Raw genomic sequence first — 23,946 nt, forward strand, 5'->3', positions numbered from 1 at the left:
CTGTTTTCTAGTGGGGAAATATGAGGAGGGGAGCCCAAGAAAATGTGATGGTATTGGAATTTGTTTAATCTTTTTCCAGCGAAGTATGACAGGGATAAGCAAAGTTTGGAGGCTTCTTTTATCCAAAGGGAAAGGAGAAAGCTATACACCAGGAGCCACCTATTGCTACAGATATGATGACCCTTCAAAGAAATTAGTTTCTTTTTCCTATCATTTGAAACAAAAAGTTAGCTAGCATCTCAGTGTAACTAAATGCATTCCCCTTTTTTGGTGTTCTGTCAGAAGCAAGTCACTGCTGACTAATGACTGGAGAGAACTGAACTGAACATTGATGGTAAAAGGGAGAGCAACTACCGAGGTGGTCTGCTTTAAACAACTCATGGCACTTCTATAGAAACAAAGCAGCAGGCAATGACAAACTAATTTTAAGGAACACTTTCTTCTTGCCCTTCTCAGTCAGCCTGACTCAGCTGAGTTCCACAATTCACAAACAGCTGCAAGAACAGAAAAATGAAGTGCCTGTCCACTGGAATCCTGCTGCAGTTGCAGACCTCCCCAGGCCCCCCACCCTGCGTCACACCGTGAGAAATGCTCTCTACTCGCCTCACTCTGCCCACAGTTTACAATGACATTTCATCAGAGGATGTGCTGAACACCCCTTTTATGATAAATTTCTTAAAAAATTCTAAAACTGGAATGTTTTAGAAGAATTATTAATATATGGCAACTGCTTCCTCATCTGGTGGTCCTCATCAGGCAAGCTCAACTATCCCTAGGGTCAGGGAGCACCTTACAATTTAATGTGTAAACCAACAGTGCAACTCATATGATTTCACAGTCGCCAAACAGAAACAAGCAGAATGAAATTAAAAGCAGATATAAAAAGCTCAGAAAGCACCAATATCCAGACCACTTAGCTTGGGAATAAGCATGACCTGAAGGTAAGTGAAGTTGCTCAGTCGTGTCTGACTCTTTGTGACCCCATGGACTGTAGCCCACCAGGCTCCTCCATCTATGGGATTTTCTAGGCAAGAATACTGGAATGGGTTGCCATTTCCTTCTCCAGGGTATCTTCCCAACCCGGGGATTGATAACCGGGTCTCCTGCATTGCAGGCAGATGCTTTACCATCTGAGCAACCAGGGAACCAAAGCCTGAAGATACATTATTATAATACAAAGTATTAAATAAGCTGACTTTACCAAGACAGTTTATACTCAGTAAGGGAAGAGTTTATTTGGAAAAAAACCTTAAAAACAAAAAAGCTTTGCAGTCAACCTATTTAGAAAAGAAACTTACTTGTAACTTTTCTTGACCAAACAAAATGGATCAGTGAAGAACTGTTTTACCTACAAAGTTATCAGGTGGAGTCACTAAGAGTCAAGGTAGCATGCTAAATGGTCTACCAAGAAAAAGACTAAGAGACTAACCTACTACAAAAAGCAAAGTGCTAGTAACCGTAACCCAACCACAAGAGAAGACCAAATAGAAAGGCCTTTAAAAAAGAAAAACAAAAAACTTTATTCCAAACAGAAATACCAAAAGAAGCACATTAACTCAAACATTTAACAGATTTCATTTAAAGGCATATAGTCACAAAACTCAAAATATCAAACAAAACCAGCTGTGTGTGCTTAACCACTTTTAATAATGAAACTTTAAAAAAGGAAACATATAGAGACTCCCCCACAATCGGAGCCATTTAGGCAAGCATATATTCAGTAATAGGCAAAAAGGCAGCATTAAAAACTAAAAATCCTCAAATTTAAAGAGAATGCCTATTCAAGTCTTTGATACTCATTTATTAGCACACGAGAAAACAGATTATTTTCAAAGCATCAAGTCTGAGTGCTTACCCTTTCTTTAAATGTGATCGCCACTGCGCCTTCATCTTGACTGCATACCCCTCACACGACAGTACTTCATCTACACTGAATAGTCTTGGTCAGTCTGACTGGCTTACCGTGAAGGCCTCCAGGACCACTGTCGTCGTCGTCTTAAGGTCTGTATGGCCTTAGTTATAACTAAGTCTCACCACGTTCTCAGCTAGGGAACTTCAGGTCTTCAAAGCTGTTTATATATACACAGTTCTGTTTCATTGCACAGTTCACAATATACAGCAGGTGATTATATGTAATATTGACTATTGAGACAAAAGCACCGACTATCTCCAACTACAAAAGAAACAAAAGACACACTCGCCACCACACAGAGGCTGTGTTTACTCTGTAGTGCGTCCTGAGGGTTCACACCACGCTAAGGGTGTTAAGTATAGAATCTATCCCGTATTTTTGGTGGCATCAGAATGAAGTATAGGAGGCAAGACCCAAACTGCCCTCTGCTCGGAGCCGTCTGCACCACATGTATAACAGAAAGGCCACTTTTAAAGCTTTTCAGATAAAGTTATTCGATCATTATATGCCTTTTCAAAATCATTACCATACTAGTTGACACTAAAGGTAAAAACAATAGTTAGAATCTCTTACTAATAACACATTTTTACTTCTTTTAAATTTCAGACAAAGCTGTTGGCTACCACAAGTTCTGTTGAGTTTTCTGTCAAATTTAAGAAACTATAGGACAACACAAAACCATCCCTGGTAATGTATTTGCAGTTTGGTCTTCAAAAGCTGTAAAAAGTGACAAAGAAATCAATAAAGTGAGTTAAAACCATTAAAAAAGATTTATTGTTTTTAAATGCCACATGTTTGAGATAGCAGAAACCAAAGCAGCCTTCCAATTCTCACTTTGTTTCTATTTCACAAAAGTGCTTTAGAGTTTAGATTTCTATCACCTACATGGAGTGTATAGGCAAAAGGAAGCCCTGTAGAACTGAGTGAACTGGAGCCCCCCTGCAGGGCCAGGGCGTGACCGCAGGCTGACTCACCCGCACACGCCCGAGCACCCAGACACGCCCGTGAGCGCAGGACACACCAGAGAACCAGAGGTCCAGGCACCGCAGGGCCTCTGCTGCCCATCCCTGAAACCGGTTCAAATCCTGACTCTGCTCCACAGGCCAAAAGATGCCACTCGTATTTACCTGGCGTTAAATCCTTATTTTCTCAAACGCTTGCACCTGCACCTCGGTTTCTAGAATGAACTGCCATTTCCAGCACAGCATTACCAAAGAGCCTCTGCAGAGCTGGTGAGCTTCATCACCACCTGGCAAACACGTGACGACCCCCTGACCCCTCACAGCGGGAAGGATGATGGTCCTGTCGCCTGGCCAGCCGTCCCGCACTGAGACGTAAACATCTTTTTTGGACTGCCTGTCCAGGAACTGAGTAAACTACCATTTGAGGCCCTGGTTTGATTTTGGTCAGCATGTGCACATGTTCACATGCAATCATCCAGAACGATGAAAGACTAATAAAAGCTAGGTGCCCTGCCCCATGTCAAATGCTAGAAAGCCATCTTAACTACATAATAGTTACACATGTGGATTTTTTAAAAGCTGATAAAACATTTATCTAGGATATCTGGTATGTTTTACTAGTTATTCAATACCAACTGAATGAACCAACTTTGCTTTTTTATTTTAAAAAAATATTTTAAAATCTGATTCCTTTGACAAGCAAATTTGTCTGTTAGGTGACGGATAACTATGCTACTCAGCTATCACCAACTTCTAGAATTTAAAACTAATATTTCACATATCTTTATTTAGGCCTTATCCTCTCAAACTGTCTTACTATTTAAATGATAAGATGGTAAAACTGGGTTCCCAAAATGTAAAGATCCTAACAGAAGTTTCTATTTCCAAGACTAAAATTTAAAAAGACAGCTTAACACTGTGGGTGAAAGTTATCCTGAGTTTTTTCCCCTCCTTCTCGGGAACACTTAGAAACCAGGAAAAAAAAAAAAAAAAAAAATCAGAGGTCCAATTAACAGACTTCCAAAATACAATGGAAGCACTTTTGTTGTTTTTTAAAGGGAGTTTCAAGAGAATAGGATACCTGAAAATGACAAACTAATACTCAAAGGAAGAAAGAAAAACAAACTTCAAAGTTCTTCACTAAGTTGGCAAAAACGATTCAAACTTGAGCTAAACAGAGCTAGATCTGAAATACAATTACAGGTTTCCCCTGCATTCCCACGGAACCTTTCGTAAGCCGAAATGGCACAGAGTGAAGAAGCAATTACTTTTTGTAAAAGCAAAAATCATCTTCAGATTTCTTTTGGTTAGTGGAAACAGGTACTAATGTAGGTCTTATGTAAAAGCAAAGTGGCATAAAGGAAGCTCTGGAAAAGTGGGGATACCTGTAATATGAAACTTAATGGGATGAAACAAAATTAACAAAATTTAAGTCTCCAGATCTTTTGGCAATGAAATAAGTGAAATATAAAAATATTTTGGAAAGGTTTAAGGTCAAGTTCAGAACTACACAGAAAACTTTCAATCCTAGAAAGCAAACCTTAAATGCTTGATTCTACCATGTCTATACAAATAACTCAGAAAATGACCATCACAAGAAGTGCTTAGTTTCAAAACAAATACAAGCAATTTATCATGAAAAGCCTACACATAATAAACTATTTTTCTTCTCTCTTCTGCTCCATTGTTCTACCATGTACATGCTTAAGTTCACAAAACCTACCCTTTGCAACTCCCTCTAAGAGCAGAGAAGCAAGAAATAGAGTAACAGAAGGAAGCCTGAGAATTCATGGGACCCTAAAAGCCTTTTCTCTGGCTGGTCATGGCCACTTATGTTTCAGTACAGAAGACTTCTGGAAAAAAGAATCACACCTTGGCTGTTTGTTTCCTTGTCAAAAAGCTATCAGAGAGACAGCTAGTAACAAGGCAACTGGCCTAAAGGTCTCAGATAATGATTTAAAAAAAATCCCACCCCACTCAAAAAAAACCTTTAAATTTTCCAACTGAAACCTTTTATTCTGAATTTGTTGGGGCTTAAGGAAAATAGCTTTGCCCAGAATTCACTGTGCCCTGGACTTATGACACCAATTTGTATTTGGCCCATTAGAAACAAGGCCAACTTGCATCCATCTTAGGTCTATTCAGTCGACAAATGGCACTGAACCAATTTCCTTCATATAATCTTTAACAAGAACTCGTAAGTCGCATTAATTATGCCCCAAGAGATGAGGGATCGGTGGTAATTCAGATGGGCACCTCGGAAAAGATTTGTTAGCTTCCTGTCCCGTTCTAGCCAGATTTTTTGGAAAACCTTGGGGAAAGACTGAAACTCCCCGCCAATCTGAGACTGCATGCGCGTCTTTACAACATTGACTGGAAAAAACAAGATTCCCAACATGGCGCCCAGCAGGCCTCCACAGATAAAATCATTGACCAAGTGAGCACTGTGAGTCGTGGCTGTAGGCAGGTGCTCCTTTATGGGACCGCGCAGGCCAAAGAAAAGCACGTTGCTAAATCCGTTACGGAAGAGAACGGGCACCAAGCCTCGATAATACTCTCGAATTCCATGGCATTTCAGTGCCTTGAAAGCCTGGTACGTGTTTGTAAATTTGTCATGATGCCTGTGGTCCTGAAGCAATGTTTGGACTCTTTCCAGTGGAGTGAAAATTGCTTCTGTTGTCCCTGCAAGGACTGCGGCCATGCTGCGGGTTGCAAACTCTGGGGAACTGATATGCTTACGGAGAAGGCAAGATAAATCCTCATACAGACCAAACATAAGTGCCAGTGTGGTGGTCTTCTGCATTAATGGGGGGAGGATTCCGCGATACAAGTTTCGAAACCCGTCCCTCCTCAACTGCAGTACGGCATCCCGGGTTTTGATTCCATACAGCTGTTGGCGAAAGAGGACCTTCTGGATGGGAAATGTGATCGCGATGTTGTTGAAGGCCGCACAGCAGCCGCACAGGTAATGCTTCATCTCACTGACACTTGCGATATGAGGTGCTATATCTTGCTTTGAAGATGTTAGGATTGGGGGCCTCTTTTCATGAGCTTCTGAATCCATCATGTTGCTTAAGATCTTTCTCCGTCACAAAGGACTTTTTTAACCTACAAACAACCAAATGATAATAGGTAAACCTTTATATACAGTACTTAACATATGAAAAATTCCCCTAATCTTTCCTCCAATTTTTGGACTCTATTACATTTGGGGGGGGGGTGGCGGCCTGAGGCCCTTTCAGCAGTCCAGGAGGTCCTCTCTTTTCCAGCTACATATCTGCATGAGGCTGGATTTTCTGCATATACTTCAACCAAACAATTTACCACAACAGATCAAATGCAGAGGTAAATATGAGATGCCACTCACCTTTTAAGCTGTACATTAAAGAGACTTACAAAACTGTAAAACATATTTCTCATTTATTTTGGGGGACGGAAAATAATTATTTTTCATGAAAACGTGTTGCTTCTGTTAACATGTAATGGGTTTATTGCTGTTATTCTAAAGTGAATTAATAAATATTTTAAAATTTTGTTTTTATTTCTAAGACCATGAATATTAATCCATACAAATAAAGGCTCTTTGGGGGTCCACAAAATTTTTTTAAGTTTGTAAAGGGACCAAAAAATTTGAGAACTACTGGACTAAATCGTATGTAATGCCTAAACTACATAATGGTACATGCTATTATCCTTCTGAAACAGATTCAAAGGGCTCTTGTAAGTAATAAAATAACAAGACACACATTCAATCATTCTGTCTGCTAACACTTACTTAGTATCTACTGTAAACTAGGTCCTCTGCTAAGTGCTAGACATTCAAAGACAAGGAACTTGCAGTCCAACAGAGGACTGCCAAGGTAGACAGCCACTTCAGTGTAGCACCTTCTGTGATAAGCATCTCCTGTGGGAACACAGGTAAGGGACAGCAAGTGCATACTCTGTGACGTGGAGGCTGGGAGGACAGGGTCCAAGACAGCCTGCAGGTATATGCTATACACCACTGTCACATCCTTAATTCTCAGAAACAACTCCATAAACACTACTTCCCCAGTTTTACCAACGAAAAACCAGTATCCCCTTCATCTAAGGCACACTGAATAGCTGGTGGAGCTGCCGTCTTGAGATGAAGTCTGCCTCAGAGTTCCCGCTCCTCTCGTCACACCACAGACGGCAGTGACGTTGGTAGGCTGACCTGGGACAGGCTGGCCGTACCAGACCGTGCTGGGAAAGACCTGAAGCCTCAATACCGAGGCTTAGCCCACTGAACAGAATGAAGGCAAGGTCCTACCCCTGGAATACATATGCTTTCTATAAAAAGCCAGATTACTCCTTGCCAGTCATCCACAACCTGATTAAAAACAAGCAAAGGACTTGAACAGACATTACTCCAAAGATCTACAAAATGACCAACAGACATACAGAAAGAGGCTCAACATCACTTTTTGTCAGAGAAATGCAAATGAAGACCTCAGACTCATTAGGACAGCTGCTATTAAAAAAGAAAAGAGCAAGTGTTTAGTGGGGATGTGAAATGGTGCATCCACTGGGGCAAACAGTATGGCAGTTCTTCAAAAAATTAAAACCGGAACTACCTGTGAGATCGTCACCAATGCCACTTCTGGGTACACATCCTGAAGAATTCATCGCAGGGTTTCCAAGAGATTTCTGCACATTCAAGTTCACAGAACCATTCACAGAGCCAAGAGGTGAAAGCAACCCCAGGCTCTGGATATATAAACAAAACATGGTATATACATACAATAGAATATTATGTAGCCTTTAAAAGGAAGGAAATTCTGTTACATGCTACAACATGAATCAACTGTGAGGATAAGGGGAAATAAACCAGTTATAAAAGGACAAATAACCATGTAATTCCACTTACACAAGTACCTAAAGTAGTCAAATTCACAGAGATGAAAAGTGGGATGAATGGTCGTTACCAGAGGCCAGGGGAGGTGGGAACAGAGTTCTACTGTTCGCTAATGTGTATAGTTTCAGTTCTACAAGATGAAAAACTTCCGGAGATCTGTTTTATAACAATGTAAATATACTTAATGTTACTGAATTTACACTTAAAATTGGTTAAGATGGTAAATCTTAGGATACATTTTTTTAACCACATACCTAGAAAAGAATACATCTAAGAGTTTCAATTATAAGTAATTACAAGAATAAAATAGGCCACTTAAACCATCTAGGTCTTTGACATATGACCAAAAAAAAAAAAAAAAAAACCCACCTCCCTTCCTAAACAAATTTACTGTTCTTTCCTCCGCATACCACACACACGCTGCTGTAAACTGCTAACCATTCAGGACAGAAGATGTTAAAGAGAAACGTCATCACGTGAAGTTGGAGCAGAGTGAGGCACAGAATCAAAAAGCGTACGCCCAGCTTACAAGTGCAGGAGCCACAGACACGGGTCAGAAAACACAGGACATACCTACACGACTCTAGTTTTCCTTCTGGGGACATAGTTATTAACAGAAGAGGTACACAAAGACTCAACTACAGGACAGTTGCAACAAGGCTCTTAACAGAAATACAGAGTCAAAATTAAAATGTGGAACAGAAAGACACGCACTGCATAAATGAAGATGTAGCCAACTGACAGGATGTCACACAGGTACTCAAAATAAAGGAGTATTTACATTTAAGGCTCAGTATATTAATTTGAATTTTTAATGGTGTTAATGAAGTGTTGGATAGCAGTGAGTCCTTTCTTTGGATAAAGTATCACAGAAAAAATAAAAAATAAGGGAGAATACTTTTATTGACATGGCACAATCACATTTTTATTAATATATTTAGATAAGAAATAGAAAAGCCAAAATTAGTTTTATATTTTCTGATTTCATAATAATGCTATATTTTCCTTTTCTATATTTTTTAAGTTGAATTAGTTGGAGACAGTGATAAATCTAAAGGTCTAATCAGGACAAAAGGCCAACAGTGACAGAGGGACATGACAAAGTTCCCAAGTGACCAAAGGCAAGCTGCCGCACCTCCCCGAGGCTGCTTCCACACGTACAAGCAGCCGAGGCTACCCACCCTCACGCTGGGGCAGAAGTCAGCTGCCGAGGACAGCTGCCAGGACCCGTGCGTGCTGGGGACACAGCGAGCTCTGAACTGGGTTCTTCTGTTTGCTTCACTCAGACTCGCATGGTAACATCATCGAGTTTACTTCTGTGAGGAGTGTCTTCTTCTTTGCCTACTTTTACACTGGTCTCCTCAGTCTACTAGGAGATTTTAATTCAACCCCTTTATCCAACTCCTGTAATGTTCAGAGGTTGGGGATAAACGACCTTGGCCTCAGGGGAGATACGACACGCAGACGACTGGATCACAGTGTGATAAATGCAACCACAGGAACGCGTGCGAGGTATAAGCTGTCTGGAGGGAAAGACAGGGTGGGCTGGGACTCCCGGGCAGGGCTCTGAGGTGAACGGGACTCTGGTTGTACGTAAGGGTGAAGCACATTTTGGCCAAAGGCAGCACAGGCTACGACGGAGGCCCCGTATCAAGGAGCAGCAGCATCTTATTCCTGAGGAGTGTGTCTGGCTGGAGCTCACGGTGGAGGGAGACGGATGAGTGGCAGTCTGACACAAAAGCTGGCTAGGACCTGCATCACCAGAGACCTTGTGACGATCCCAAGACCCTCTGATGCTATGATGTTTTGTTTTTTCCCCTTTCTCGTGTGAAGCCAATAGAAACAAACTATTTTCCTTAGGCATGTTATACCAAGATCTGTGTGCCCTTTTCCCAGAAGACAGACTATATAAAGTAGAAAATGTAACACCTATATACTCTAGCCCAATGGCTGTTTGCAGTTGGAGCTGGCTTGCTATCACATTTCCATTAGAAAAGATAAACATGCCCTCAGTTGAGAAGAATTATGCCTGGAAACCACTGCAGCCCCAGTGGACTGTAGCCTGCCAGGCTACAGAATTCCCTAGGCAAGGATACTGCAGTAGGCTGCCCTGTCCTTCTCCAAGGAAAGCCTGCCCCAAAGAAGGTAATAACAGGAGTCAGGAACTCCCCTCTCTGCAGCCACCCGGTCACACCTGCAAAATGAGACAGAGCCAGGGCCCTAACTCTCCCTGTCCACTCCCAGCACCAGAGAAGCCGCACTACCCCTGGACACCAGAACACTGTGTCCACCTGAACAAACGTCACCTCTGGCAGAGGCTGGAGGACTGGGACTCATCTCTAAATGCTGCTTAGTCCTATCACGATGGGGAATAAAGGGACAGTAAAAACGGTGGCTGCTGAGGGGGTTGGAAGAGGGATGGAGCACCAGTTTAGGATCAGCAGATGCGAAGCTATTATACAGAGAATGGATAACAAGGTCCTAGCATACAGCACAGGAAATTATGTTCAATATCCTGGGATAAGCCACGATGGAAAGAATACGAAAGAGAATGTATATATACATGTATAGATAATGGAATCACTTTGCTGTAGAGTACAAAATAACACTGTAAATCAACCATGCTTCAATAAACTAAACTAAAAAAACCACACGTTTAAAAAAGATGTGTATTTCTCAAGAGAAAAATAAAAGTGTAATTAATGAAATACACACATATCCTCTCCTCCAAGCTCACTGCCCTATCCCAGGTCCTCTTCATCTCCTGCCTGACCACTGACAAACCCTCTTTACTAGTCAGTCTGACTCTATTCACACACTCCATCCCATCCCCACCAACCTCTCCATCATTAAAAAACCTGGTAACAGCAGCAGATACCCCAGTGTTTTGAATGGTCATATAGTAGTTTATCCAGAGAAGGCAATTGCACCCCACTCCAGTACTCTTGCCTGGAAAATCCCATGGATGGAGGAGCCTGGTAGGCTGCAGTCCATGGGGATCGAAGAGTTGGACATGTCTGAGCCACTTCACTTTCACTTTTATGCACTGGAGAAGGAAATGGCAACCCACTCCAGTGTTCTTGCCTGGGGAATCCCAGGGATGGGGTGGCACAGAGTCGGACACAGACACAACTAAAGTGACTTGGCAGGCTTAGCAGCATAGTAGCTTATCAAATGGATATATTATATGTAATTTATTCTATCTCTTATTTATGGTTGCTGTTTCTGATTTTTTCCTTTTAAACAATGCTGCAATGGGCAACTTTGTAACTACACCTGGGGAACTCTCACAAATTTACCTGTAGGGTAAAATCTTTAGAATGGACTGCTGGCTCAAACTGCAGTACATTTTAATTTGAAAGCTATGCCAAATTGCCCCCAGAAACCTTACCTGTGATTTATATTTCCATTAAGTGTATGCGAGTTCCCAGTTTCCCTGCCATTTCTAGCACCACATATTAAACAGTAATTTCTGCCCATCTGATGGGTGAAAAAAAACTTGTCACTGAAATTTCTTGATCAAAATTGAGCATTTTTAGTATTTATTGACCAATTGAATTTCTTTTTACTGTAAAATTTCACATTATCCATTTTTCTGAAGGCATTTTTTTTGTTAATTTGTAAGATTAATTTGTATCTGAAGAAAACCAATCCTAGTACATTAAGTAAGTTGTGGCAAATACTTTCTCCACTTTGTATCATTTTTGTGATACTGAAGTTCCTACTATGGATATGACACCTACTGATTCTGGCCTCTAGGTTTTGTGTGCTCCATAGAAGGCCTTCACTATTCTTGAAGTATAAACACGGATTATAAGTAATCCACACTTCCTTCTGCAACTTCTGTGGTTTTCATTTACCACTTTAAGTTTCCAGGTAAACTTGAGTGTATTTTTGTCATATTCTTCTCCAAGAATATGGAGAAGAATATGGTATTTCATAGAAGTGACTTTATAAATTTAAATAACTCACTTTCTCTAAGTTGAACCTTTAAAAAAAAAACTGTCCCTTACAAGGATGTGCTTTCTTCCTATTTCCTTTTTAGAAACTTGAGCGGCATTTAAAATTTTGTTCACGGATCTTGAAATTTCTCATGACCCGGTATTTTACCTTTTTAGTCCCTATTATGAAAGAGTTATTTTCTTCCAATTAATTTTCTGCTCTTTGTCTGAGTATGAAACAGTTACCAGTTTCTGTGTATTAAGGTTAAAGGCGGCCAACAGCCTCTATTTCTCAGGTTTTTTGGTCGATCTGCTTGTTTCCACTACATAAAATATCAAATAACTTTGCCTTCTCCTTTATAGTATGTATCTTTCTTATCGGATTGGCACGTACTTGCTGAACAAAACTGAACTATGGTAATAGTAAACATCGTTATACTCTGACATTTGTGGGAACTCCGGTATGTGAAGCATGATGCTGGCTTTTGGTTTGAGGAACATGAAGTTCTTATCATCTGACTGTTTATAACCCAAGTCCTAGCAGTTTCAAGTTTATGTGGGGAAACAAGTCATCATGATACAAAAATATTCACTGATCAACTGGACCATATAAAATTTGTTCCCACTCAAGCAATTTGTTTACCATCTCTCCCTGCCCATCTTTAGGACTGGGCTGCCAACATGAAGTGATAATGTCTTCCCAGAGCTATTACACAATTTTACCTGACAAATTACACTGTAACCCCCAACACTTCATTCTGCATTCATTCTAAGAATTAGTACACCTACAATGATAATTTAAGCCCCTGCCATTTACTAGGAAATTTGTTTCCCATTAAAAATGGATTCCATTTTTCTAGCACTAAGTTCAGTTGTTCAGTCATGTTACTCCTTGCAACCCCATGGACCGCAGCATACCAGGCCTCCCTGTCCATCACCAGCTCCTGGAGCCTACTCAAACTCATGTCCATTGTGTTGGTGATGCCATCCAACCATCTCATCCTCTGCCATTCCCTTCTCCTCCTGCCTTCAGTCTTTCCCAGCATCAGGGTCTTTTCTGATCAGTGGGTTCTTCGCATCAGGTGGCCAAAGTATTGGAGTTTCAGCTTCAGCATCAGTCCTTCCAAGGAATATTCAGGACTGATTTCCCTTAGGATGGACTGGTTGGATCTCCCTGCAGTCCAAAGGACTCTCAACACATGTAAATCCATGGCTGATTCATGTCAATGTAGGGCAAAAACCACTACAATATTGTAAAGTAATTAGCCTCCAACTAATAAATAGGAAAAAAACAAAGTGAATCTTCTCCAACACCTCAGTTCAAAAGCATCAATTCTTCTGTGCTCAGCTTTCTTTATAGTCCAACTCTCACATCCATACATGACCACTGGAAAAACCATAGCTTTGACTAGACAGACCTCTGTTGGTAAGGTAATGTCTCTGCTTTTTAATACGCTATTGGAAAAGACCTTGATGCTGGGAGGGATTGGGGGCAGGAGGAGAAGGGGACGACAGAGGATAAGATGGCTAGATGGCATCACCGACTTGATGGACATGAGTTTGAGTAAACTCCGGGAGTTGGTGATGGACAGGGAGGCCTAGCGTGCTGCGATTCATGGGGTCGAAGAGAGTTAGACACAACTGAGTGACTGATCTGGCTGACTGAATCAGGTTGGTCATAACTTTTCTTCCAAGGAGAAAGTGTCTTTTAATTTCATGGCTGCAGTCACCATCTGCAATGATTTTGGAGTCCCCCAAAATAAAGTCTGTCACTGTTTCCATTGTTTCCCCATCTATTTGCCATGAAGTGATGGGACTGGATACCACGATCTTAGTTTTCCGAATTTTGAGTTTTAAGCCAACTTTTTTACTCTCCTCTTTCACTTTCATCAAAAGGCTCATTAGTTCTTCTTTGCTTTCTTCCATAAGGGTGGTGTCATCTGCGTATCTGACGTTATTGATATTTCTCCCACCAATCTTGATTCCAGCCTGTGCTTCATCCAGCCCAGCATTTCTCATGATGTACTCTGCATGTAAGTTAAATAAGCAGGGTGACAATATCCAGCCTTGACGTACTCCTTTCCTGATTTGGAACCAGTCTGTTGTTTTCCATATGCAGTTCTGTTGCTTCTTGACCTGTATACAGATTTTTCAAGAGGCAGGTCAGGTGGTCTGGTATTCCCATTTCTGGAAGAATTTTCCACAGTTTGTAGTGATCCACACAGTCAAAGGCTTTGGCGTAGTCAATAAAGCAAAAGGAAATGTTTTTCTGGAACTCTCTCTGTTCTGATGATCCAGCGGATGTTGGTGATTTGATCTCTGGTTCCTCTGCCTTTTCTAAATCCAGCTTGAACATCTGGGAGTTCACAGTTCACGTATTGCTGAAGCCTGGCTTGGAGAATTTTGAGCATTACTTTCCTACCATGTGAGATGAGTGCAACTGTGTGGTGGTTTGAGCATTCTTTGGCATTGTCTTTGGGACTGGAATGAAAACTGACCTTTTCCAGTCCTGTGGCCACTGCTGAGTTTTCCAGATTTGCTGGCATATTGAGTGCAGCACTTTCACAGCACCATCTTTTAGGATTTGAAATAACTCAACTGGAATTCCATCACCTCCACTAGCTTTTGTTTGTAGTGATGCTTCCTAAGGCCCACTTGACTTCACATTACAGGATGTCTGGCTCTACCATCGTGGTTATCTGGGTCATGAAGATCTTTTTTGTATAGTTCTTCTGTGTATTCTGGCCACCCCTTCTTAGTATCTTCCGCTTCTGTTAGGTCCATACCATTTCTGTCCTTTATTGTATTCACCTTTGCATGAAATGTTCCCTTGGTATCTCTTAACTTTCTTGAAGAGATCTCTAGTCTTTCCCATTCTATTGTTTTCCTCTATTTCTTTGCATTGATCGCTGAGGAAGCCTTTCTTATCTCTCCTTGCTATTTGGAATTCTGCAAATAGGGGTATCTTTCCTTTTCTCCTTTGCTTTTCATTTCTCTCCTTTTCTCAGCTATGTGTAAGGCCTCCTCAGGCAACCATCTTGCCTTTTTGCATTTTTCTTGGGGACAGTGTTGATCACTGCCTCCTGTACAATGTCACGAACCTCCGGTCATAGTTCTTCAGGCACTCAATCAGGTCTAATCAATCCCTTGAATATATTTGTCACTTCCACTATATAATGGTAAAGGATTTGATTCAGGTCACACCTGAATGGTCTAGTGGTTTTCCCTACTTTCTTCGATTTAAGTCTGAATTTGGCAATAAGGAGTTCATGATCTAAGCCACAGTCAGCCCCTGGTCTTGCTTTTGCTGACTGGATAGAGCTTCTCCATCTTTGGGCGCAAAGGATATAATCAATCTGATTTCTATATTGACCATCTGGTGATGTCCATGTGTAGAGTCTTATGTGTTGTTGGAAGAGGGTGTTTGCTATGACCAGTGCGTTCTCTTGGCAAAACTCTATTAGCCTTTGCCCTGCTTCGTTCTGTACTCCTAGGGCAAATTTGCCTGTTACTCCAGGTAGCTCTTAACTTCCTACTTTTACATTCCAGTCCCCTATAAAGAAAAGGACATCTTTTTTGGGTGTTAGTTCTAGAAGGTCTTATAGGTCTTCATAGAACCTTTCAACTTCAGCCTCTTCAATATTACTGGTCGGGGCATAGACTTGGATTACTGTGATACTGAATGGTTTACCTTGGAAACGAACAGAGATCATTCTGTTGTTTTTGAGATCACATCCAAGTACTGCATTTTGGACTCTTTTGTTGACTATGATGGCTACTCCATTTCTTCTAAGGGATTCTTCTCCACAGTACTAGATATACTGGTCAACTGAGTTAAGTTCACCCATTCCAGTCCATTTTAGTTCACTGATTCCTAAAATGTCAATGTTCACTCTTGCCGTCTCCTGTTTGAGCACTTCCAATTTGCCTCGATTCATGGACCTAACATTCCAGGTTCCTATGCAATATTTCTCTTTACAGCATCACACTTTACTTCTATTACCCGCCAGATCCACAATTGGGTGTTGTTTTTGTTTTGGCCACTAATAATCAGCTTAATAAGGGCCTCTTAGTTTTTTCAAACATGAGAAGGGAATACACATTTATTTCTGTTTTACCATCACCTCCACCCTTTTCCACCACCACTACACTAGGAATCCATCTTGAACTCTGGTCAGTTGCTTTCAGGAAGCTACTGAGAGGATCCTATGGACCCTGGAGACAGAGCCAGTTAACATTTAACAGGTACAGATAATTGCCTGGGTTCCTGGGTTCAAATCCTGGTTGAATTATGTATATACTGTGTGACTTTCAACAAGTTACTTCATGTCTCTATGGCTTAGTTTCCTTGTTTATAAAATAAGAATGCTATCTACTTCACAGGCCAGCCAATTAATTGAATAAATACACAGGAAGCACCCAGGAAAGTAATCTACGGCACAACAGATGGCTGGACAAGGATAAAGTACTATTGTTCTTTTCTGATGTGTTTGTTTGGTATACACGTGAGTGCATTGCTTGACAATTTGTCACCCTTGCAATCCTACTTGGCCACAGTGAAATATTCGTTGAATGTACCACTACAGTTGGCTAATATTTTAAAATTTCACATCATTATTGATAACATACTGAGTTTCCGATTTCAGTACTACCTTCATGTAAAGTTCAGATGTCAACGTTCCATTCCCTTTGTAAAAGAATCCTGTCATTTTTCCTTCTTTAAGCTGGTAAACAATTTAAATCTTACCATAATTATCTTTTTCTTGAAAGTTAAAAGAATTCACCTGAAACACCATCTGGGCCCGGTGTTTTGGGGGATGGTAGCTTTTCAAAGACCTTCTCAATTTCTTCCATTGTTACTGGTCTGTTAGGTTCACTTTCCAGAGCCAACTGTGATAACTGGATTTCCCTAGACAGAACAAAAAAAAGTCTGATTTACTTAGTTTTATAAAGCACTTGTTATTTAAAAGAACACTTTTAACCTCGTGTGTCTATATTCCCTTTTTTCTTGAGCAAGGTAGCCAGTTTAACTAATTCACATTTCTCTCATCACAGCAAAGAACCAGTTTTTAAATTTACCAATTTTACTATGTTTCAGTTTTCAAAAATTTTGTTTTTCTTCTTCATCATCTTATTTCTCCTGCTCTGGGTTTATTTTCTTCTAATTTTCTTGAAGGGAAATTTCTTATTTTTATGTATTCTTTGTTTCATAATTTGAGTATTCAAGGCTTTGTATATTTTGCTTTAATCAAAACCTTTTACTATTCCTTTTTAAGCTATTCCATGGAGCGTTTTGGTCTAATTGGTGGTTACCTTACCATCTGTATCATCTCCTGTTCTTCACCACAGTGGCTTTGACCGGGGATGACATGCACCCTTTCCAGAGTCCAGGCCTGTTTAGGGTTCATGCATCACAGCATATCTTTAACTTATGCTCAGGAGAAGAGAATCTTTCTTGTGTAGGAAAGATCCTATATGGATGAACCTTGCTATCTGACAACTACCCTCCAGTCTGAAAAGGTCCAATGACAAAAACACCCTGAGGGTGACCTTCACCAGTGGGAGAACAAAGCAGCCACATGCAGCCAAGCTCACCAAGTCCACGGCTGAGGGTTTTGACCACAGTGGGACACTGGTCACGGGTGTACAGGAGCCTGTGAGCCTGGAGTATCCAGGCTCCGTAACAGACTCGCCACAGAAAGAAAATCAAACAGAGACTTTTCAAAGTGGCCATCTTTCTGCCGGATCATGCTGAAATACAGAGTGAGAGGGAAAGAAACTGAGATCTTAAAATGAAGCCAGGAATGTTAAAAAGTCCCTGTTCTGTTCTGAACTTTTAGTCCATCCAGGACAAACAGGATTTTCCAGCACAGATACGAGAAGCTGCAGATCTGGTATCTAGCTGGGGCCTCCTTGACCTGCTGACTGCATTATTTTGACTTTTTTTTCTGGAAAAGCACTTTTGATAAAAGCTGTATAGACTTCCTCCTTCATACCGAAAGTAATTTATATAGTACTGGCATTGTGCCATGGAGTATTTGAAGACTCAATTTTTAAACTTGTTAACCTATTTCTGACAGTGCTAACTCCCCTTAATTCAGGATATGATCTGTATGTATGACAGCTGTCCTTCACACACAACTTTTGTGGGTATGCATAAATCTGACTTTGGGAGAACTAGAAAAAAAAACACAGTTTTTTAATTTGTTTAAAACAGATCTATTATTACATTTTGTGCTCTTAACGAACTAAAGGCATCAACAGCATTTTTAGTTTAAGAAAAATTGTCCTATAGACGCCTGAGAAGTTTGCCAGGGCACAGAGTTTGATAATTATTAATCAATCAGTCTTCTATATCCTTTCTTACCGTTTCAGCTGCCAGACATGAGTTTAAACTCTTACTAGTACTACACTTGTCAATCTAAGATTAACCAACATTTTAAAAACAACTTTATCATAGAAATACTTTATATCCATGTAATGCTTTGCTCTTCTTCAGTTTCAGGAATAACCAATGTTGAAATCAACAAAAACATCCAGATTCATGTATGCTGTTATGCCATAACACAGTGACAATTTGTAAATGTAAAAAAATTTCATTTTTACATACAAAACACATAACAATCTAAATTATAAAGTCACAACCTACAAACTGTTTTAACAATATACATCCCTGATAACACAAACCAAGATACTTGTACATCTGAACAACAAAATTTTGTTCATGTTCACTCTTAATTACTGAAATGGTACTTGCATTAGTTTACAAAATTTTGCAAATTAAAGTACTTCAACTAGTTTTGTCATGACTCTATGGGTCTGCTATTAAACAAACAGAAAACTGGTTAATAGAAGCCAGTCATTTCTTGACTACTGTACTAAATTATTTTAAGAAATCTAAAGAACATATGTACATTTAGGGTTTCAGATTTTTAAAAAATAAGCCTGGACTTAGGAAAAGGAACATAATGAAATCTTTCCAGACTTCACAGATTTACAGCTTTCTCCCTCGTTTCATCCTACACACCAGGATAGTGTGAAGAGGTTTTCAATTCAGCAACAGAAGGAAGGCTACTGTGCAGGATATTCTTCTGTAGCAAAATTTAAAATTTTGCATGTTTATCTAGAGTGTGAACATGACTAAATTTCTTTGCTAAACTGATCTATATATTTAAATTTTTTAACATGGATACTAATTCTTTGCAATTTATTGCAAAACTTATTTGCCATAAGTTTACATTTGCTTGCTACCTAAAACACTCAACTTATGTCAACATTAGGAAACAAAGTTAATTAAGCTGACTTTTATTAAACTCCAAGTGTCAAACTTCTGTGGCAGAAGAAAACAGTGTAAAGTCTAAATGCTCACTGTAATTTACAGCCCACGGGATAAGACCGAGATGTGATCCAGCACAAAGGTCTTTGTGCAAAAACTGGGGGGAAAGCAACTGTAATTCTCAAAGGATGTTGACTCCCGCAAGTCAGCAGGTCTGAGTCAGCATTCAGAGCAAGATTAATCTGGGTTCTAGTCCTAGTTAGGACACTATCTTGCTACTATAAATACAAAGCAATGTCTATAATTTAAAAATTCCACTTCTCTAGGCTAACTTTAATCTACCAAAGGAGAGACCAGATAAATGCACTCTCTCTTAAAAGTAACAGCTTGTGATCTTTCCCTGGGATGCACTCGAGGTGACTCCAGATCCAAAGCGCCTAACCTGTGCTCTGACACCACTAGCGGGCCCAACCAGTCCTGACACCTTTTGATTTTATGGAATTGTTTCAAAACAAGGGCACTACAGAGTTACTTTACGGGCTTCTGTTTCACTGCTTGCAGGTGGGGATTAAGACCAGGTGTGTACAGCTGTAAGGGGCAAAAAAGAAAAGCGTAAATAAAGCTGAGACATCGACACGCTCCACCTAGATAAGCTTAGTAATTGGTACAGAGATTTAATGCCCACCGCCACTTCCCCACCATCACCAAAAAAAATAAAACCAGTCTAGTACAACGGAGTTTCTCGCAACGCGAAGCAACATGGTGTCGCAGAACAAGCATTGTTTGGCCGGGTAGCTGAACTTACCGCTCCCCTGGCGTCCATTTCCCCGGCCTGTGGTTAAGGGGGAGGGGAGGGGAGGGGAGTGGACAGGATCGTCCAGGCCTCTCCAGTCCCTGACATTCAACGGAACCAGAGGTCCTGGAATCCCAGGCCCCGAGATGGCAGGAGCCCTTCAGCGGTCCCAGCGCCGCTCTCCCAGGACTCAGGCAAAGCCCGGCCCCTCCCCGCCCAGCTATCAGGGCTCGCCGGGAGGCACCTCCCCGCCCAGGGCGCGCCCAAACGAACGCACAGCCTCCTCTGCCGAAAAGGCTCTTCCCAGCAGCCAGACGGCGCCCTCGGCCCGGAAAAGCCCGGTGGCGGGCGGCAGAGCAGGGGGCCTAGAGCTGGCCCCGGCGACTGCGGACCCCACCCGGGATGGCGCGCGCGGGAACAGCGGGGTGCACCGAGGGGAGGCGGTGCGCGCGCGCGGACGGGGGTGGGCGCCCAGTAACCGCGCCAGAGGGCCGGACAGACGGCCTCCTCAGAGCCGCCTTCGTGCTTCCACTCACTCCACGCGGAGGCCGGGGACACCCCGTGCTTTCCTTTCGCCTGCCTCCCCACTCACCCATCGCCGCGGGCGCCCGGCTTCCACGCCCGGCAGCGGCCCGCCCGCAGGTTGGTGAGCCTGCGAACCGGCGCAGGCGCAGACCTTGACCGACCCAGCGCTCTGGGCGGGGCGTGACGCGGTGGGCGGGGCGTGACGCGGTGGGCGGGGCGTGACGCGTCTGGTGCCGCCGAGCCCGGTCACATGAGGGAGACGCTGACGCACCACCTCTCCGTAATCCCGCGGAGGGTCAGGTGAGGCCGGCTAACTCCTGGCAGCGGTTCGCCGCCGCAGGGCAGGTGTAGGGTCACCCATCACACCTGTCGTCAGGCTGTGGGGTTCCGCTTGCTGGACTAGCGTGCCCTTGGTGTACGGTGGCCCTGCCGCGCCACAAACAGCCAACGCTTTTGCTAGTGCGCAGCCTGTGGGAGGACCCCTGGGAATCGACAGTTGTGGATGGCAAGCTTGCACGTGGGCGTAGGCCTGCAAAGTCCCCACCTCGCTACCCTTTGTGTCATTGGTTAGATTTCATCAAACGCTTGGAGTTGCCTTTGGTCAGCTACTGATACTGCAGTTCACAGAACACCTTTAGAGTATACAAATGTGTGTGCTCTAAAATACACAGATTATTTAAAAGCCCCGTTTCCTTCCATTTCAGACAACTTGCACGTCTTGGATTCCACTGCACTCAGAGTTAGGAGGCCTAGGTCAAGTCATAGGGATCCTTGAGCCCCAGATCTCTGGAAAGGAACGCCTGCCTTGCATCTTGGCCTTTGTAAGAATCACTGGGAATAACGATCTGACTCTTTTATCAACTGGAAGGCAGACGGATGTGAGGGACCGAAGGAAATGGAAAGGTCAGCCTGGGAGCGAGGTCCTCTGGAGGATCGTCAAATATGTGATGGCGTACCAGGCGGCTCGTTGCTAAAGAATCTGCCTGCCCATGTAGGAGGTGCAAGAGCCCCTGGTGCATCCCTGGGTCGGGAAGATCCCCTGGAGTAGGAAATGAAAACCCACTCCAGTATTCTTGCCTGGAAAAGTCCATGGACAGAGGAGCCTGGCGGGCTGCAGTCCATGGGGTTGCAAAAAAGAGTCAGACACCACTTACAACTAAACAACAACGACACGCTCTTGCCTTGGGGTTTGTCCAACGAGCAGCTCCACTGGGTGAAACAAGGTGGGGGGTGGGGGGGGGGCCTCTCCCTGTGAACTTCCCCTGAGAGCGCTTTGTAGATACTGACTGCTTGAGCTGGTCTGATGAACTGCTTCTTGTGATGTGGGAGGCCATGCTACCTAATTTCAGCCAGTGCTCTGCTGAGGTACCTACTGTGTGTCACTGTGTTCTCTTGGGGGAGCTTAGAGTGCAGAGACGGCTGTAAAAGCCATAACTCTGAAAATTCAGAAGCATGGGGGGGCCTTTCCCCTTAAGAGAGAACCAGGGATGGCTTCATAGAGGAGGAAGTGTTGAATTGGGCCTTGGAGGATGAATGAGTGAAATTTGGACTAGTGAGGGAAATCATAGCAGAAGGAGATAAGATTGTAAAGGTCAGGAGGTGGGGTCTGATATTGCAAACCTTGACAGTTAGATGCAGGCATCTGGCATCTAACTAGTGTGCAGAGAAAGATTTCAGGCTCCACGGATAATGACAAGGCCATTCTGTACCTTGGAATCATTAAAATCGGGCAACAGTTGGGGAAAGGCATTTATGCCAGAATTATGTTTGCCCTGTCGTGTGTGAATTCCTATTTGGATGTATTATTCGAAAAATAAATAAATTAGGCAGGCACCCAGTGTGTTCATAGCATAAATAATTCATTTCTGATTAGAATGGAGAGGTTATTCTCCTGTGGTAAAGCCTGAAGAAGAGGCAAAAATGGAAACTAAACACACAGCTGGGTCACAACAGACTCAAAAGAAGGGGGAATCCCCTCAAAAGAGGGCAGTGTCGACAGGAACACTCAGCTCGGGAGCTAAGCCAGTCTTTCTTTTATGCAGTCGGTCACAGCGCTGGCCTCTCCCCCACCAGCTCTTAGGTCCTTGTCAGAAACCTCCCAGATCCTTAATTGGCTATTCTTGGGAGTATGAATGTTGGAGGTCAAAAACCTGTATTATCTGATTCAGGATTCATCATAAAGTTATCCTTTCATTTCTCTATCCTCATCCACCCATTGTTGTATTCTTTCTTCAGTCTCTTAAAGTATTCTCTATACCTCCAGCTTCCACAGCATCTGTCAGATAACATCCTCTAACCGAGTTGTTTTTTTTTTTTTCAGGTTGCAAATATTAATCATTTAATGGTTTTCTTTTATTTATTTGGATGGTATTTTATGTTATTTTGTCTGATGGAGAAAGTGAAAGTCGCTCAGTCATGTCCAACTCTTTGCAACCCCATGGACTATACAGTCCATGGAAATTTCCAGGCCAGAATACTGGAGTAGGTAGCCTTTCCCTTCTCCAGGGGATCTTCCCAAACCAGGGATCAAACTCAGGTCTCCCGCATTGCAGGTGGATTCTTTACCAGCTGAGCCACAAGGGAAGCCCAAGAATACTGCCCATCTGATGGAGAAGTCATCTCTTTTACATATTTTTTTCACTTAAAAATTTTTTAATTGGAGGATAATTGCTTTACATTGTTGTATTGGTTCCTGCCGTATAACAATGCAAATCAGCAAATATGTATATTTATATACATATTTATAGCCTGCCTCTTGAGCCTCCTTCCCGCATCCTACTCCACCCCTCTAGGTCATCACAGAGCGTCAGGCTAGGCTCCTTGTGTCTAACCCAGTTTTGATTATTATCTCACTCCTCAGCTTAAAAACTTCTAAGGGCCCCATCTGGTTTCCGCAACAAATCCAAACTCCTTACCTTGGCTTGTGGGCTCTCGGAGTCCTGCCGCTTTACTATCTGCCCACCTCATCTCTAGCTTCATCCTCTGCTTCAGTGTTGCGCAGTCTCTCAGTGTTGCAAACCCTTGTTTCTTAAACCTTTCTCCCTCTTTCATCATTGACTCTCAGTAGTCAAACATGTTAACCATTTAAGGCCCTCTGCCTTCTCCCTGGAAAAGCATGTCTTATTAACCTGGGCAGACATGGTTGCCCGTGCCCTGCCCATTGCACACAGTTTGGGACGCTTCTAATGTCTGTTTATGTGACAATCATGTGTGAAGGTGGCTCGCTTTTCTACTAGGGCAGAGCTCTCTGACGTTTCTGACCCTCCGACTCAGTGCTTGGCAAAAAGGGTGTTTCCCCAAATGAAATGCTGGTGGAGAGGGTCTGAGTTCTTGGAAAAAGGGCCATGGGAGTGTTGCAGATGAATCTTCGCTTAAGCACCCTCTACTCCCCCTTCAACCTCCCCCTCCCATTAAAATGCTTTCCAGAAATGTGTCCAGTGCACTTATCGGCCCTTTTGTCCACAAAAACAGCTTTATGCAAGCTGTCGTCAGTGGAGCCTTGGCTACCTTGAGAGGCTCTGCCCGGATAAGGTCACCGGCTCTGTCCCTAGCAAGGGGTCAGTGACTTTTCTTTCCCTTTCTGGCCACTCCCCGACACATCCCCAGGCTCCAGCCACGGGCCAGCCACTTCTGGGTCCCTTCCCTGAAGTCTCACTTCCCT

General features: G+C 42.6%; 1 protein-coding gene across 4 annotated transcripts; it reads right to left on the reverse strand.

Annotated features, from left to right (window-relative positions):
- Positions 1-1,495: 1,495 nt before the first annotated feature.
- Positions 1,496-20,470, reverse strand: SLC25A51 (solute carrier family 25 member 51). Of its 4 annotated transcripts, XM_061132674.1 has the most exons (4): positions 20,353-20,441; positions 17,287-17,442; positions 16,476-16,600; positions 1,496-5,982 (listed from the first exon to the last, which is right to left on the reverse strand). In XM_061132674.1, the coding sequence occupies exon 4, from the start codon at positions 5,939-5,941 to the stop codon at positions 5,048-5,050; it is 894 nt and encodes a 297-aa protein (XP_060988657.1). In that variant the 5' UTR covers positions 5,942-5,982; positions 16,476-16,600; positions 17,287-17,442; positions 20,353-20,441; the 3' UTR covers positions 1,496-5,047. The 4 variants fall into 4 exon arrangements, with proteins under 4 accessions (XP_060988657.1, XP_060988654.1, XP_060988658.1 ...); XM_061132671.1 differs by lacking the exon at positions 17,287-17,442 and having other exon boundaries at positions 20,353-20,470; XM_061132675.1 differs by lacking the exon at positions 17,287-17,442 and having other exon boundaries at positions 16,439-16,600; positions 20,353-20,466.
- Positions 20,471-23,946: the final 3,476 nt, after the last annotated feature.

The sequence above is a fragment of the Dama dama genome, chromosome 29, assembly GCF_033118175.1.
Source record: "Dama dama isolate Ldn47 chromosome 29, ASM3311817v1, whole genome shotgun sequence".
Classification (NCBI taxonomy): Eukaryota; Metazoa; Chordata; class Mammalia; order Artiodactyla; family Cervidae; genus Dama; species Dama dama.

Bases quoted from the DNA above. Each gene is read 5' to 3' on its own strand.
- SLC25A51 (XM_061132671.1), bottom strand. From the start codon at position 5,941: ATGATGGATTCAGAAGCTCATGAAAAGAGGCCCCCAATCCTAACATCT.